Source organism: Eutrema salsugineum, unplaced genomic scaffold (genome assembly GCF_000478725.1).
Source record: "Eutrema salsugineum unplaced genomic scaffold, Eutsalg1_0 scaffold_22, whole genome shotgun sequence".
Taxonomy (NCBI): Eukaryota; Viridiplantae; Streptophyta; class Magnoliopsida; order Brassicales; family Brassicaceae; genus Eutrema; species Eutrema salsugineum.
The window spans coordinates 385,089-399,203 of record NW_006256812.1 but is presented as its reverse complement, the minus strand read 5'-3'; the positions used below and the strand labels follow the sequence as shown (position 1 = coordinate 399,203).

General features: G+C 36.2%; 6 protein-coding genes and 1 non-coding gene across 8 annotated transcripts; 3 read left to right on the top strand and 4 right to left on the bottom strand.

The window, feature by feature from the left end:
• Nucleotides 1–364: 364 nt before the first annotated feature.
• On the top strand, nt 365–1,162 carry LOC18015498. The gene has a single exon (XM_006397550.2). The coding sequence runs from the start codon at nt 416–418 to the stop codon at nt 1,160–1,162; it is 747 nt and encodes a 248-aa protein (XP_006397613.1). The 5' UTR covers nt 365–415.
• A 611-nt stretch (nt 1,163–1,773) lies between these two features.
• Nucleotides 1,774–3,094, top strand: LOC18015497. Its single transcript, XM_006397549.2, has 3 exons — nt 1,774–2,003; nt 2,319–2,426; nt 2,527–3,094. Exons 1-3 carry the CDS (start codon nt 1,944–1,946, stop codon nt 2,779–2,781), a joined length of 423 nt encoding a protein of 140 aa, XP_006397612.1. The 5' UTR covers nt 1,774–1,943; the 3' UTR covers nt 2,782–3,094.
• LOC18015496 (citrate synthase 4, mitochondrial) lies at nt 2,927–7,590 on the bottom strand. 2 transcript variants are annotated; one of them, XR_002899354.1, is made up of 20 exons: nt 7,473–7,590; nt 7,137–7,204; nt 6,967–7,029; nt 6,580–6,621; nt 6,340–6,405; nt 6,184–6,249; nt 5,954–6,067; nt 5,789–5,852; nt 5,544–5,626; nt 5,374–5,423; nt 5,216–5,293; nt 4,938–5,066; nt 4,771–4,813; nt 4,563–4,649; nt 4,273–4,374; nt 3,876–3,983; nt 3,727–3,780; nt 3,484–3,553; nt 3,342–3,393; nt 2,927–3,248 (listed from the first exon to the last, which is right to left on the bottom strand). XR_002899354.1 is itself a non-coding variant. In XM_024154946.1 (20 exons), the coding sequence occupies exons 2-20, from the start codon at nt 7,185–7,187 to the stop codon at nt 3,150–3,152; spliced, it is 1,422 nt and encodes a 473-aa protein (XP_024010714.1). In that variant the 5' UTR covers nt 7,188–7,204; nt 7,473–7,590; the 3' UTR covers nt 2,927–3,149. The 2 variants fall into 2 exon arrangements, 1 of the variants encoding a protein (XP_024010714.1); XM_024154946.1 differs by having other exon boundaries at nt 3,484–3,557; nt 3,730–3,780.
• Nucleotides 7,591–8,878: 1,288 nt separating this feature from the next.
• Nucleotides 8,879–9,533, bottom strand: LOC18015495 (VQ motif-containing protein 18). Its single transcript, XM_006397547.2, has one exon. It carries the CDS (start codon nt 9,428–9,430, stop codon nt 8,879–8,881), a length of 552 nt encoding a protein of 183 aa, XP_006397610.2. The 5' UTR covers nt 9,431–9,533.
• A 2,568-nt stretch (nt 9,534–12,101) lies between these two features.
• LOC18015494 (E3 ubiquitin-protein ligase RHA2B) lies at nt 12,102–12,683 on the bottom strand. Its single transcript, XM_024154926.1, is given in 4 exon segments — nt 12,102–12,407; nt 12,409–12,516; nt 12,518–12,607; nt 12,609–12,683. Coding segments are annotated over 4 exon segments (579 nt in total).
• A 392-nt stretch (nt 12,684–13,075) lies between these two features.
• TRNAS-GCU lies at nt 13,076–13,157 on the top strand. Its single transcript has one exon. It is a non-coding gene; the product is annotated as a tRNA-Ser (tRNA).
• Nucleotides 13,158–13,341: 184 nt separating this feature from the next.
• On the bottom strand, nt 13,342–13,931 carry LOC18015743. The gene has a single exon (XM_006397545.2). It carries the CDS (start codon nt 13,874–13,876, stop codon nt 13,448–13,450), a length of 429 nt encoding a protein of 142 aa, XP_006397608.1. The 5' UTR covers nt 13,877–13,931; the 3' UTR covers nt 13,342–13,447.
• Nucleotides 13,932–14,115: the final 184 nt, after the last annotated feature.

Here is a 14,115-nt window from a genome sequence, read left to right as displayed (position 1 = left end):
AAACTTGTTAATTAAAAGATTTCATAAACGCAATTAAAGTGATATTATAGAGTCTTTAATTACTAAAGGCTATTTAATGAATTAGATTTACAAGTGAAGTAAAACTAAACGGCATGATGGATGGATCACGAAGAATAGACTTCTTGACTTTGAATCCCAAATGAGAATAAATCTAAGATATATCGTTAAGCGCGTACTGACATTTTCGTCCCAATATAGTTAATATATAAGCTACAACTTGGTTAATATATATATAGTCAAACCAAAACACATCACTACTCCACCATAAAGAACACTCATAATCACACGTCGTCTTACTATTTTCACTATAAATACTTAGAAACCCCTTAGGTTAATCACAAAAACACTAAAGATAATTTCAAACACAGCACACAAAAAAAAGATTTTAGCTATAATGGCTTCAAAAAAACCATCGGTGAGGCATCCGAGCCACAGCCACCCGTTGCGCAGTCACAAAGCCCAAGTCGAAGAAGAGATCATCTGCTCTGGCTGCGAACTAGACCTGACAGGCGCAGCTTTCAAATGTACAAAGTCTGAATGCGATTACTTCTTGCACAAGTCATGTTTCGAGCTTCCACGTGAGACTCGTCACAAGGCTCACCCGGATCACCCTTTGACCTTGCTTTATTCCCCACCATACGAGTCCTCAACTTACGGGTGCAATGCCTGTGGCGAGTATGGATCCGGTTTTGTTTACAACTGCTCTATCTGCCAGTTTGATTTACATGTTGGATGTGTTTCTATGCCTGAGTCCGTGGAGCGTGAAGAACATGCACATCCTCTCACATTACTCTACTGTTCTCCTTACCAGAACGGTTTGATCTTTCACTGCAATGTTTGTGAAGAGACTGTACCGGATCATCTCTGGTCTTATTACTGCAAGGAATGTGATTTTGGAACGCATCTACATTCTTGTGCGGAAGAGGAAGAGGAAGAGCCAAAGAGAGGAGGAGGAGGAAGCGGAAGAGGAAGTGAAAGTAATGGTGGGAATAAAGGAGGAAGGGGCTCGGCGAATTCGGAGTTAGCTGCAATGTTGGAAGCTCAAAGGGAGATGGAGAAAATGCAAATTGAGTTACATTTGGAGATGCAGAGAGCTAAGATTGCCAAAAAAGCGAGAAAAGCGTGTCTCAAGTTGATCTAAAAATGTGAAAACTTGTTGATCATAAGACCCATCTCTTCCATATCTATTTGCCATGTTTCTGTAGAGCTTTCTTGGATTCTTGAGGCTCTGAAACTCGTTGACCGTTTCTTGTATTTCATTGATTTTGTTGCAAGCTTTCATGTTACTTCCCTTTGAATTGTTGAAATAAAAGAATTATAAATTAGCTTTGTTACTTTATTTTGTTCAAATCCTTATACTGTTAGTATGCATCACACCACGTCTCGAATTATTAGGAGAGCTTTGTAAATTATAAAGTCAAAACTAAAATTAGTTTAATACTATCTTACAAGGGGGTTGAGTTGAGATATGGTGTGGATAATCTGTCATATCATATTCGTGGGAGTTGAGTTGGTAGACGATCGATAGATGATAAGCATTGACTTTTTTTTATGCATTGACTTGCACAAACACAAAGTCCATTCTCTTTGTATAATCCAAAAACGAATTTTAAAAGTTTTTTTTTTTGTCTCATCACCATCAAATTTTTTTTTATTGGCAGCATAAAAAATACATAGGAAAATATCAAAAGTCAAAAAAATCCACGTCAGAGTCAGAGATCTAAAAACTAACGATTGTACGCGTGGGATTTCACACGCGTCCCTTCCGTGATCCCGCCGTCTGTTTTTTTTTTGTGTGTGTAAAGTTAAACCGAATTAATCAGAAGAGTTAAAACCCACGATGATACGATCATAAACAGAAGCAGTGGTTTGATTACATTTTGATTATCAGATTCAAAACAAAATCGGAAGAGAGAGAGTCCATGGCGGAGGGGAAACCGGACGAGCAGCTCTTCCAGCTTCTTTCGGGTCTTCTACAACAGGTTTCGATTTTGTAAAAATTCGCCCCCAATTCGTTTTGATTTTGGATATTTCTTTGGGTTATTCGTTTTGTTTCTCTAATTCACACCGAAATTTCTGTAATTTTGGAGTTTATATTCGTCGAATTTCACTCACTAGTTTCTAGGTTTTCTCCTTATTTTCAGATAAGATCATCGGAGTCATAAAAACCATCTTCAAAAAGGAAGAGCTTTTGATCTTATTACAACAACCCGTTTGACTCTTAAAGGAATAGAATTGTTACTACATTGGATTTTTGGTGCTCTTTTTCCTGATCCATTATATATCTTGCTCATCAGGTGGAATCATTGACGAATACAGAAGAAGTAGAATTACGTTCTAAGATCGAAGCTCTTGGTTTAGAAGTCACCAAAGTGCCATCAAAGTCTGCTCAACACCTCAATGAAGTGTGTTTTCCCCTTTTTCAAAAACTCCTTTTTTTTCCGTTCACAAGCTCTTTTGTAACTTGAATTTGAGGTTTTTTTTATTTATTTGTGTGATTTTCAGGTGGAGATTGCTAAGGAATTGGATAATTTATCAGCCAAGTTAGACGATGTGGATGAGATGATATCATCAGCCATAGCTTCTGATCCCCAAGTTCAGTCGCTTCTTAGCGGCACAGCCGATGTTTGGATGCCGGTTATCACTGCCAACACCGAGGAGAGACTTAACTTCACTGCCTCTCTTGGTGATGATGACGATGAGCTGCTTGCTAATAAGGATACTACCACCGACAAGAACAAGAACAAGAGTAGCTCGTAATAATCTTCTTTGCAAAACCCATTTCCCTTATTGATTATCTCAGTATTGTTTTTTACTTATTGTTTTTTACTTTTGAAGTCTTGTTACTTTTCCAATCCAATGTGTTCGATATGTACATCAATCAATTAAAAAAAAAAAGTATTTGTAGTTCATGATTGATATTTGATGATGGAGGTTAATGCGAATTGAATACAACTGTTTATTTATTATCACGAGTTTTGCGGGATGCAAATTTGCAAGTGTTTCTCAATGGCAGAAAAGAAAATCTTAGAAAAAACAATTTCTACATAAAACAAAGTTTCTTCTGTCAATAGAAAGGCTTTGTTTGAACAAGAGTGAGTGAGAAGACTCAGGACTCAGGTGATGGCTCAAGCAGATGAAGCTTTCTTACAGAAGGCATCCAGCCAGTCCATGGTCACACTCTTTGGCCTCTCAAGTGCGAGTCCAAGAGCTCGGTCCCATATTAGCTGAACCAAACACAAATGAGACAACTTAGATCATATAAATTCTATTTTTAAAATGCTGTGTAGCAACAAAAGGCGTATCATCACTATATATACCTGAGAGCAAATGCCAAGACTCCTTGAGACACCAAAGAGCACGGTGTAGTACCTGTAAAAACGCACAATGTTATAGTTGAGTACCAGCGTAAAAGGCTCAGTGATATGCTACGGCACATTAAACGAGACGTCTGCTTCTTACCTCGCTTCGGTTAGACCGTAGTGGTTGAGCAACACCCCACTGTGAGCATCAACGTTTGGCCACGGGTTCTTTACCTGTGACAAGCGCCATCACAGGATTCAGAAAACATATGAACTTAGATTTTCATGAGACGTATTAGGCATCCATTGACTTATCGGGAGATAAGATTTATGTGTCAAGCTTTCTATGAAATCCATTACACGAAAATGATCACCTTTTTAAATGAGAAAAGATAAGAAATATTACCTTTCCGAGTTCGGTAAGAACAGGAGGAACAACTTCATAAAGCTTTGAGACCTATAGAGATGAAGGTTTTGTTAACCAGTGCACAATGCTAGAGTTTTATAAGAGCGCAAAAGAAAAAGAAAAAAAAAAACAGAAAAACAAAGTACCAGCTGGAAAAGAGGGTCATCAGGTAAATGCTTCAAGGCAAACTCTCTTTGGCATACATATCTTGGATCAGTTTTGCGAAGAACACCATGTCCATATCCGGGAACAACCTGTAACCAGTTAATTATTTGGTAAGCTATACTTGGTAGTGTAAACGCATAAAAGAATACAAATTAGTTAAAAGAGCATCCAACGCTTATCATTAAGACTGACAGACAAAATTTGGAGGATGTCCACTATCCTTTACCATTCACACATCGCACAATAATTTAAGTATTAGCCTATTACAACTAGCGGACAAGATTCAATTTATCATGATCCATCTAGATTAAAGTTCCATTAGTGATTCAGAATAATGTAGGCTGGCAGTGACTAAGCAGATGAGTTTCGTGTTTTTACCTTGCCACTGTTTAATGTTTTCCAGACATATTCTTTCAACTGGTCTTTCGATATGTTTTCCCCACATTCCTCAACAACTGATTTGATCCAAAGCAAAACTTCCTGTCGCAACAAGACCAAAAGAAAAAAAGTAAAAAAAAAAAAAGACTAAGATTAAGTTCCTCTAACTTATGGTTATGCCATAAACGATCACAAGCTTCCTAGATAAAATACAACACAGACAACTCATGAAGCTCTGACATAGGTTGAGCAGTGTAAAATTTATTGAGGATATAGACAAGAGATCATACCTGATTAGCCAAACCATGGAGTGGCCCAGCTAAACCGTTTAATGCAGCTGCAAATGACAGATATGGATCTGAAAGTGCACTCCCGACCTAAATAGGCAGGTCAATCATAAGCAAAAGTATATAAAATTTCGAATTGCATGTGGAACAGTCGCATCAAGAAACCATAAAACGCAAAGTTGACATGGAGAGACTATGACCATATACATACCAGGTGACCAGTGTGAGCACTAACATTTCCACCTTCATGATCACTAAAACCAAAAACAAGTAGAAAATAGAAATTATCATGCTAATCACTGTAATTCTTGAAAATAACAACAAAGATGACAAGGAAATTTAGTTAGGAGGCATGTATGGGAAGAAGTTAGTACATACCTGTGGATAGTGATGTACAGCCTCATGAGCTCTTTCATCTTAGCATCATCAAATCCCAACATGTGGGAAAAATTTGCACCATAATCCAAAGATTTATCTGACGGAATGGAATCGCCATTCTTATACATCCTGCAATGATATAGTGGAAAGTTAAATACGAACCAAACAGCAGCGGGAGGAAGACAAATTTTCCTATAAAGGATAGACAATCAGTGCCAAAGTTACTGAAGCTGCAAGAAATATGAGAAAGAGAACAAAAATGACTAGTCTGCACTAACCTCCTATAAACATATGCAGCTACAACAGGGACACGAGCAATCAGGTTGAGGCAATCCTCGTATGTTGGCTCCCAGAATCTGGACGGAAAGATCTTTGTTATGATGCATGCTAATATTAAATGCTATCAAGAACTAAAAAAGACATTCCAAAAGCATACTTTGACTTATGAATTCCATTCTCATATGCCTTTTGGAACTCACTTTGCACCTAGAAATCAGGTAAAGAAAATTATCATTCTGCTGAAAAGTAATCACTTATAGCGAAAAAGTTAACACAAATATCACAACAATATCAAGCAAACAACTATGGGAGCTTAGAGATCCACACCTGTAGGGCCATAACACCGCTAGCAAATTGGGTCATTGGATGAGCCGTGGAAGGCAGGGCATCGATGGCATTGTACACATAATCTGCATAAAAATTGAATAGACAGTCAAGAGAGAGAGAGTAAAAGTGTAAAAACCACATTTGTTGAAAAATTTCTTGATACATTAATGGTTAACAAGTTTGAATGACCAATAAACAGACTGCTTTTTTGTAAACAGCCAGAGCCAGAAGGTGAACAGCCAAACCTGGCACAGCAGCACGGTTTGCCAAGTCTTTTGACAGTGCTTCAACTTGCTCTTTGCTAGGTACCTGTTCGAAAAAGGGATGAAAAACGATATTATATTGAGGGAAACTAATCGTGTCGACATGACCGTGACCAGCTTATAAAAAATGTACAGAAAAAGGCACACCTTTCCAGTTAAAAGAAGCCACAAAAGACCCTCGGGCAATGGTTCTCCTCCAGACTGGGCAGCGGGTAAAACTTTCTGGCACTCAGGAATTGACAAGCCCCTAAAGCGTATACCCTGAAACAATAATAATGATTGACAACAGACTTTGAACGGGAACGAAGAGCCTATGATATTTCTATAAATAAGATATTACCAAGCAATTGTAACTATATACAAAGAGTTATACGTACCTCTTCCGGGTCAAGCAATGAGGTTTCCCAGAGCAATCCAGTCATCCCTCTCATCCCACCAATTACCTTTATTTAAAAAGCGGATTGAAATAAGTCATTCAATGGAAGGCTTATATATACTTAAAAAAAAACACACATGAATCATAATGCTTCTACCATATCAACAGTGATGTTTCCCAGTTGGACCTTCCCATGTTCTGACTTGAGTTTCTTCAGACGGTCCTGAAATTGGAAATTTTCGATGAGGAAAGAAAGAACTTAAAAAGGAAAAGAGGTTCATTTCAAGTGGCTTGCCTTAATTTGGAAACAATCTTAACCAACGTAAGCACTATATACAAATTCAGTAAAAGAAATGTCAACATCACAAAGATTCATGAAAACGGAGTCAAAGCTTACCTGCTGTTCTGGAATCAACTCTTGCAGCTGCGACTTCAGGTCCTGCATTGACACCATTTAAAATAAAATGAGCAAAGACCCCATGACAGAAAAAAAACATAGTAATCTTTCTCAAGCAAACTCATGACAGAAAAAAAAACATAGTAATCTTTCTCAAGCAAACTCATGATAGAAAAAAACATAGTAATCTTTCTCAAGCAAACTCATGACAGAAAAAAAACATAGTAATCTTTCTCAAGCAGGCTTGCGCTATGAATAAACCAAATTTCCATTTCAAGTTACTAAGCATTTGGATCTAGTTTGAAACAAAACAAAAATAATAATATATATACACACTACAAAATCACATTCATGGACACGCAAACATGAAGCAAATGAGATATTTACCAGCTCGGTAGAGCTCTGCATCTGAATCCATCTGACCGAATTGCTGAGCGAAGATTGTTGCCCCTGATTATATAGATCCGATCACCAACCGATTAGCATCAGAACCAAACGAAAAAAACAAACACCAAACTGAAAGCGAAATTTTAATGCGATATAAGAAAAATACTCACAACGCGAGACCTCAGCCTAGTAAAGGCCGAAACGCTGCGGAAAAACACCATTCTCCAAAACTCAAAACCTGTTACAGTATCCACCAAACCAAATATGAATTTCAAAACAAAGTCGATCCATGGAAACTCAATCAACAACACTCAGCGAATCAGGAAAAAAAAAAAGAGCTACAAAAGAACAGGAGCTATAATTTAACGAAACTCAATATTCGATCATTGAAGCCAATTCTACGGCGATTTTCAGATTCCAGAAGAAAACCATGGACTAGTTCTCCAAAAAAAATTATGGAAGATCAAAAAGGAATGAGAATCGCTACGAAGAAGAGAAGAGTTTACCAGAGATTCGGGAGCTTGACGGCGATCGAGAAGGGAAAAAGGCGATTGTTGAAATATTATTGCTGCGTGTGATGTACAAAAATGGTCTATATAAAAGGCGAAATACGAGCAAATGACATTTACCCCCAAAAACGAACCTGTACTCTGCAAATTTTCGGTAGCTGGATTATATAGAAAATTCCAATTTTGACCTTAGAGAACATTGAGAAGGCAAACCAAACTAAACCGGGACACGGAATCCTTGCTGTAAACCGGAATAAGATGCCTAGAGGTCAGTTTTGGCCTTTTGGGACTTTTGGCCTTTTGAGGAACCAACCCGAATTTAATTTGGTTTAGATGAGATTGGTCAACGTACACTTAAGTCTTGAATAATTTCGGTGTACCGGTGCGGTTATATTTGGTTAAAAAAATTATACGTGAGCTTTGAAGCAGCCCGAACGTTTCCAGACCTAGAAAAGTCAGTTTTGAAATTGCCTTTTTCATCCAATCTGATGCCGCCAAACATGATATTCTATTTCTCAACTTTTTAACCTTCTTTTTACAATTTTGGAGCACAAATTTCTCCTCTAACATCAGAACGTACTAAAATTTGTAGATGGATGTAAAGAAAACAACATAACCGAGTTGTTTGGACGTTTACAGTTTATTAAAACCCAACAGTTAGAATTTCCATATGATTCTAAAAACTATTTAAGATGAATGTATACGAATTATGAATGTATATAAATTATATAATAACAGGGTTTTTAACTTTAACGGTTAAAATCTTAAATATGTTGCCCAAATACACATGTACCGAAAACGATTTTGATCTATGGTTTAGTTAGAAAAAGGAGGATGAGGAAAACAGTGGTTATTTTGAGTAAGAGAAAAAGATAGAAAAGATCATTATTCTTAGTCGATTAACTATCATCATTACACGGTTTGATGTTAACATTAATTCAGTTATCTATAACAATTGAACACTAATCAATCGAGATTATAAAATAAATAAATAAAAATGCTTGTCAAATTTTTGTTTTTATTACCATACAAACTTTTCCCCAAAATATAATCAATCACATACACACCAAAGAATTATTACACATCCAATAATAGCACATCAATGTAGTTACATATTACTGATATCAAAACGTTTTTTAAACGCCTACGACCACTTAATTAGATACAGTCACTTCTCCTTGAAGGGCTGCACAAGTGCACATAGATTAAACTCTTAATTACAACTCTCAACCTTGGCAAAGTCAGTCCACCAGAAGTTTCAGCTTTTCATCATTCCCATCAAATTCAAAATTCAGACATCTATATACAACTTCTCTGCCACTGTTCCCCAGAAAAAAAATATATCATCTGCTTTGATGCCTCAAACGATTATAGAGAAACCCTAGAGATTAAATTTTGGTTAATTAGGACGAATTGTGACCCTTTGTATCGAAGTTGTTGTTGGTGTTGTTGTTGTTAAAGATGAAACCTTCAACTTGAGAAGAAGAAGAAGATCTTATGGGAAACGTAGAGAAATAATCTTCTCCGACATCTTGAATCAAACCTTCTAGATCAAAGTAAGTGTTTGTGTTCGAAGTACTCTGATCACCGGATCCCCATTCCTCTTTGACCGGATGGTTTCCTCCGTTTGCTAATAAACCGGTGAAACCCGAAAGTCTGTTAACCGGCTGATGATCTCCACAAACAGGTTCTTGAGATGCTGGAATTCTCGGCCTGACTCTCTTTTTGCCGGTTTTGGCCTCTCCAGCCGCTGGTTTTCCGGTTAGACTCTGTACAAGTGAACGGAAGTTCTTGACATCGGTCTTGATGACCTCCGGTGCGAATATATGGATGATGCGAATCTTGGGCTTGATCTTGGATATAACTTGTGAGCTCTTGTTCATGGAAACCCTAGAAGTCGAACCTTCATTAAAACTTTGATGATATTGAGTAATCTCCATTGATTCTCTCACCATTCAAAATAGAAACCAAAATAAGAAAAAAACTAGAAACGATTGATGGAGCTTTGATCTCTCTTTTTTTTCTTTGTGAGATGTGTTGTTTGAACAAAAATAATTGGTATGTCGTGAAATAATACTGCGGCGGTTGGTTGATTATATATATAGATAGTTATATAAATTTTAAAATATAGGATTGTTGGTTAGTCCAAAACATTAAATAACAAGAAACTTGAATATCAAAATGATAAAGAAGGTGTTGGACGAAACAGCGACGGACCTGCTATCCATGACACACAACAACAACTTGTTTCAAATAAAATTTTCAGTGTAAATATCATATTATTTACATGAGAACATTTGAGTTATTCTATATAAAAAATATTGATAAATTTTCCAAAGCTGGATAGAATAGTAAGTTTATAAATTGTGATCAACCACCTGACGAGAAATCTAAATTATATTATTATAAAATGCCTAAGTCCCTAAGAATAGATAGCGTGAGCTATATATCTTTGGTCACCAATTTGGATTTTATTTTTTTTGTCTGCTTTTAGGGTGTGTAAAAGTGTTAATTGTCTGCATGTTTGTTTGTTTTTTTATTTCTGGGATTTGTGTTTCCTATTGTTTCTGTAGAAAACTAATTAACTATGATGCTGTTTCTATTCTAATATACGTGTATATTTTCTTACAAGTTTTATTTTTTGTCTAACTGCTATGATATTGGGCGTCTCTAGCTACATGAGTAAATTAAGTTCAAATGATTATAGCCCGATTATATTCTTTTGGTTGATCATGACATCGTATGTAGGATTAGGATTTAACATTGTCATAACTTATAACAATATAAGTAGATGGATATTCAAATCTTATGCTTTTTAAATATCGATTTCTTTAGTTATATGAGTCAAAAATCTGACTCAGGAAACTGTCACTTGAAAACCGACCTAATTCCAATCTTTCTTTTTTGTTAATGTGCTTTGGTTTGATGATGCTATATGTATCATACTTTTGGTTCTCCTATATACATATATATATATATATATATATAGATAGATTTGTACCGATATAAAGGTAATGAACGTGAAGGTTACACTAGATATCAGATCATTAGTTTTTATCTCTTCTTATTTAGTTTGAATTCAGATATGATCAAACCTGCAAAACAGTTACCTTCTAACCAGACTGCTTCTACCAATTAAACTAAAGTAGTTTGTAGGGTCCATCTAATTAACTCTCATCTCTATATACTATTTAGACACTTACATATACATGAGCTCATTCATCTACACATGTCTGAGGTGTCGAAGCAGATATACCCCATGCTGTGCTTAAAAAACCAAATAAAAATCTCTTTTCTCGTTGGTTTGCTTTTTTAATTACATAATTAGTTAAAGTTTTGTAAAGAGAAGCAGACGCACGAAAGACTTGTTTTTTTTTACAAAAAAGTGACATACTACAATGGAAGCAAAAATATAAAGTTGTAAGCACATAATTAATAGTTGACTTTTGTTTTGCCAAAGAAGCAAACAAGAGCGACAGGTTGGATTTAACCTCCGTTGACTTTACGTAAGTTGAGATTTATTTTTATTTCCAAAAATTCTTTAGATCATATGGAGAGTCGATCGGATAGGAATTCAGATTATGCCGAGATTTCTCAAAAAAATTACACACGGAAGTGTATTTTATTTTTTCTAGTCGTTACAAACAATAATTACATCATATTTGCTTAATTATCATATCTACAAAATTAAGTATATAACTCAAACAAAAAAATCTCTCTTGAAATCGACCAATGTATATAAATGTAGTCCTCATTTGTAGCTTTGGCCTAAGTGTGAAGATATTGCTTTTAATTAGTTAAACAAAACCACTATTCGGAGGGTTTTGACTCTGTTTAATTAATTCTTGTAAACAATATAGCCTATGATCATAGGGAGAGGTCATAATAGCTTTTAAAATTGATAGTTATTCTATTTATAATTTTATACTAACGTCAATCGATTTAAAAGTCAAAATTTATTAAATTCAACCTATGAAAAAAGCCATATTTGATATTGGCGCGTTTGGTTATATAAATCTCAGAGATTCGATATTTGTGTAGCTAAATAGCTGTATGCTTCTTTATTTTAATTAGGAGAACAACATAAATTTTTGGAGGAAGAAAAACTGTGTAGTCATTATTATTTAATGATCTTACGCGGACTGGGAGACTTGTTCTATGCGAACTGTTAAAAAAAAAAAATTATATGCAAACTAGAATTAGAAATAATATCATCCATCTATTTCTATATTTAGAGAGAGTGGAGTTCATTAATATTAAGTTTTCATTCAATAAATGCATGTCCAATGTGATGTATAAGTAAAAATCTGATGATTTTATGAGAAAATCATTATTCATTTTAAAACTTTGCAATTCTTTTTACCACAATTATTGAGTCTCTAATCTCTGCTCCTTTTTGCCATTATTGGATCTCTACTAATGTATTTGGGCAACTTTAGCTAAATGAACCTAATAATATATAGACACTTGTAACCTATTTTTTCATGCAATAGAAGACTCATTACAAAAATATTCATTTTAAAACTAAGTAAATCCATATGGCTTTGGATATGAATAAAATCAGCGTAAATCTAACTGTACATTTTAAAATGTACAAAATTGTATAATCCACTAAATCCTACGATGTTAGCCGTCTAAACTTTGGCACAAATCGGGAGTGACGACTTCCATATCCTCCTCCAAGTCAACCTTTAGCACCAGCACATCGAACCACATGGTCAACCCACTGTCATCTCCACTAGCTAAAACCGGTAGCTCGAATCGATCGAGAGGGCACTAGTTGTGACTTGTGAGCCAAGAGATGATACAATCACAGTGGTATAAATGGTTGCATGGCAATCTACGTGCAGATTTTCCAACAACAAAATATTCTCTGCATATGGCACATGGTAAGATAGCATCATCTTAATCCTTTTAAGAAAAAAAAGATAGCATCATCTGAGGAACACAACATTGAAGATGAGATTTCAACGGCCGAAATCGGTTCCATGGCGACCAGAAATCGAGATTCTTGTTCGTCTTCGTTATCACCGGCCAAGACTAACTTCAAAAATGGTAGAAGAAGAAAATGAGGAAACGAGACTGCATTGAGGACACTGGGGAGAAGAAGAGGGAGATGACGAAAGAATCGTAATGAAGCTATATGTCACATTCATGGCACGTGTAACTCCGCCACTCCATTTGGTTTTCAGTGGAGGAGGACGACATTGGAAAATTGGTGATTTGAGGAAATTTAGATATACACAAGGTTTTTCTTTGGATTCTTATAAAAAGTTAACAAGTTTTGGTATTCGTTTTGTTCAAAGATTTTGCAAATTTATGCGCATTCATTAGTTCTAATTACGGTATTGGTCAAATGGTTAAAATGTTATTTTTTTTCCAGCATGTACCCAATAAGATTTTACCTAAATTTGTTTAAATGGTTTTGGCCTATAACTGGCATCCGAATTGTGACACATATTGATATAGTTCGTGACATTAATGCAAACTTATAATTATTTTAATTCCTATGAAGCCAAAATTCTAAGTATTTGGAGATTAGGCAAGTCGCATGTTTTCTACAAAATTAGGTAATTGCAAGTTTGGTTCTGATCAACCAAGTCGCTTTGGCCGAGTGGTTAAGGCGTGTGCCTGCTAAGTACATGGGGTTTCCCCGCGAGAGTTCGAATCTCTCAGGCGACGAATTTTTGTTTTCTTGAAAATTATCGTCCTTGTTCATTTCAATTTTCACCTTCTTACCACTTGAAAAAAAAGATCTCACCTTCACATTTCATCAACCTAACGTCTTAATAGTTGATAGTTGAATCACAATTCACAACAATTCAAATTTCTCCAAAATCTCCGGTTTCCCCCAAAACTAAAATAGAACAAGTTCCAAGCCTTTTATTATGATTCTCATACTTTGCTTACATCAGGACTACATGAGCAAAACACGAAGACGAGGAAGACATCCCAAAATCACCCATCACGATTCACGAAGCCTTCTTCTCAAGCTTCGAAGCTTCCAGATCCGCCGCCTTTTTCAGGAAATTATCATCACCGTCATCTAACGCCATCGTGATCGGACACGACCCGAGCCCGTCGGCGATCGCAAGCACGATCTTCTTCATCTCCGACCTAAACTCCTCCAGATCCACCGAACCGCTCTGGTCCGTATCGAATTTCTCGAAGATCGAGTCGTAGAGACTCGTCAGCTCATCCTGAGGAGTCACCACATCGACGCCGAAGTGCGATTCCAGTAGCCTCATCGATTCGAAAGCCTTTCGCAGCTCAGATCGAGACAAAACGCCGTCGTTGTTTAGATCCAGAGCAGCGAACCTCTCTTCTACGCTCTTCTTAAACTGCTCCTCGTCCGCAACAAACGACCGCACTGTCGAACCATCGATCACTACTACTCCCATTTTCACCGGTTTTTTATTTTCCGTTTACTTTTCCGCGAGGATAATAATTAATAGGGACCGAATTAGCAATATTTTAATATGAGTCGGTGAAGATGAGATTCTTTATTAGTATTGGGCCGGTAGAAACACATTTTTATTCTCTTGGGCCGTATTAAAGCCCATGTGCCGGAAATAGAGGAAAATCTATAGATAATTTAGGGAAAAAACCTTTAAAATACACCAATTATATAAGATTTGCT

Bases quoted from the DNA above. Each gene is read 5' to 3' on its own strand.
- LOC18015498 (XM_006397550.2), top strand. From the start codon at position 416: ATGGCTTCAAAAAAACCATCGGTGAGGCATCCGAGCCACAGCCACCCG.
- LOC18015497 (XM_006397549.2), top strand. From the start codon at position 1,944: ATGGCGGAGGGGAAACCGGACGAGCAGCTCTTCCAGCTTCTTTCGGGT. The intron at 2,004-2,318 runs GTTTCGATTTTG...CTTGCTCATCAG, and splicing joins TTTCGGGTCTTCTACAACAG to GTGGAATCATTGACGAATAC. The intron at 2,427-2,526 runs GTGTGTTTTCCC...TGTGATTTTCAG, and splicing joins CTGCTCAACACCTCAATGAA to GTGGAGATTGCTAAGGAATT.
- LOC18015496 (XM_024154946.1), bottom strand. From the start codon at position 7,187: ATGGTGTTTTTCCGCAGCGTTTCGGCCTTTACTAGGCTGAGGTCTCGC. The intron at 7,030-7,136 runs GTGAGTATTTTT...CTATATAATCAG, and splicing joins CTAGGCTGAGGTCTCGCGTT to GGGCAACAATCTTCGCTCAG. The intron at 4,650-4,770 runs GTATGTATATGG...CTGCCTATTTAG, and splicing joins GTGCTCACACTGGTCACCTG to GTCGGGAGTGCACTTTCAGA.
- LOC18015495 (XM_006397547.2), bottom strand. From the start codon at position 9,430: ATGGTGAGAGAATCAATGGAGATTACTCAATATCATCAAAGTTTTAAT.
- LOC18015743 (XM_006397545.2), bottom strand. From the start codon at position 13,876: ATGGGAGTAGTAGTGATCGATGGTTCGACAGTGCGGTCGTTTGTTGCG.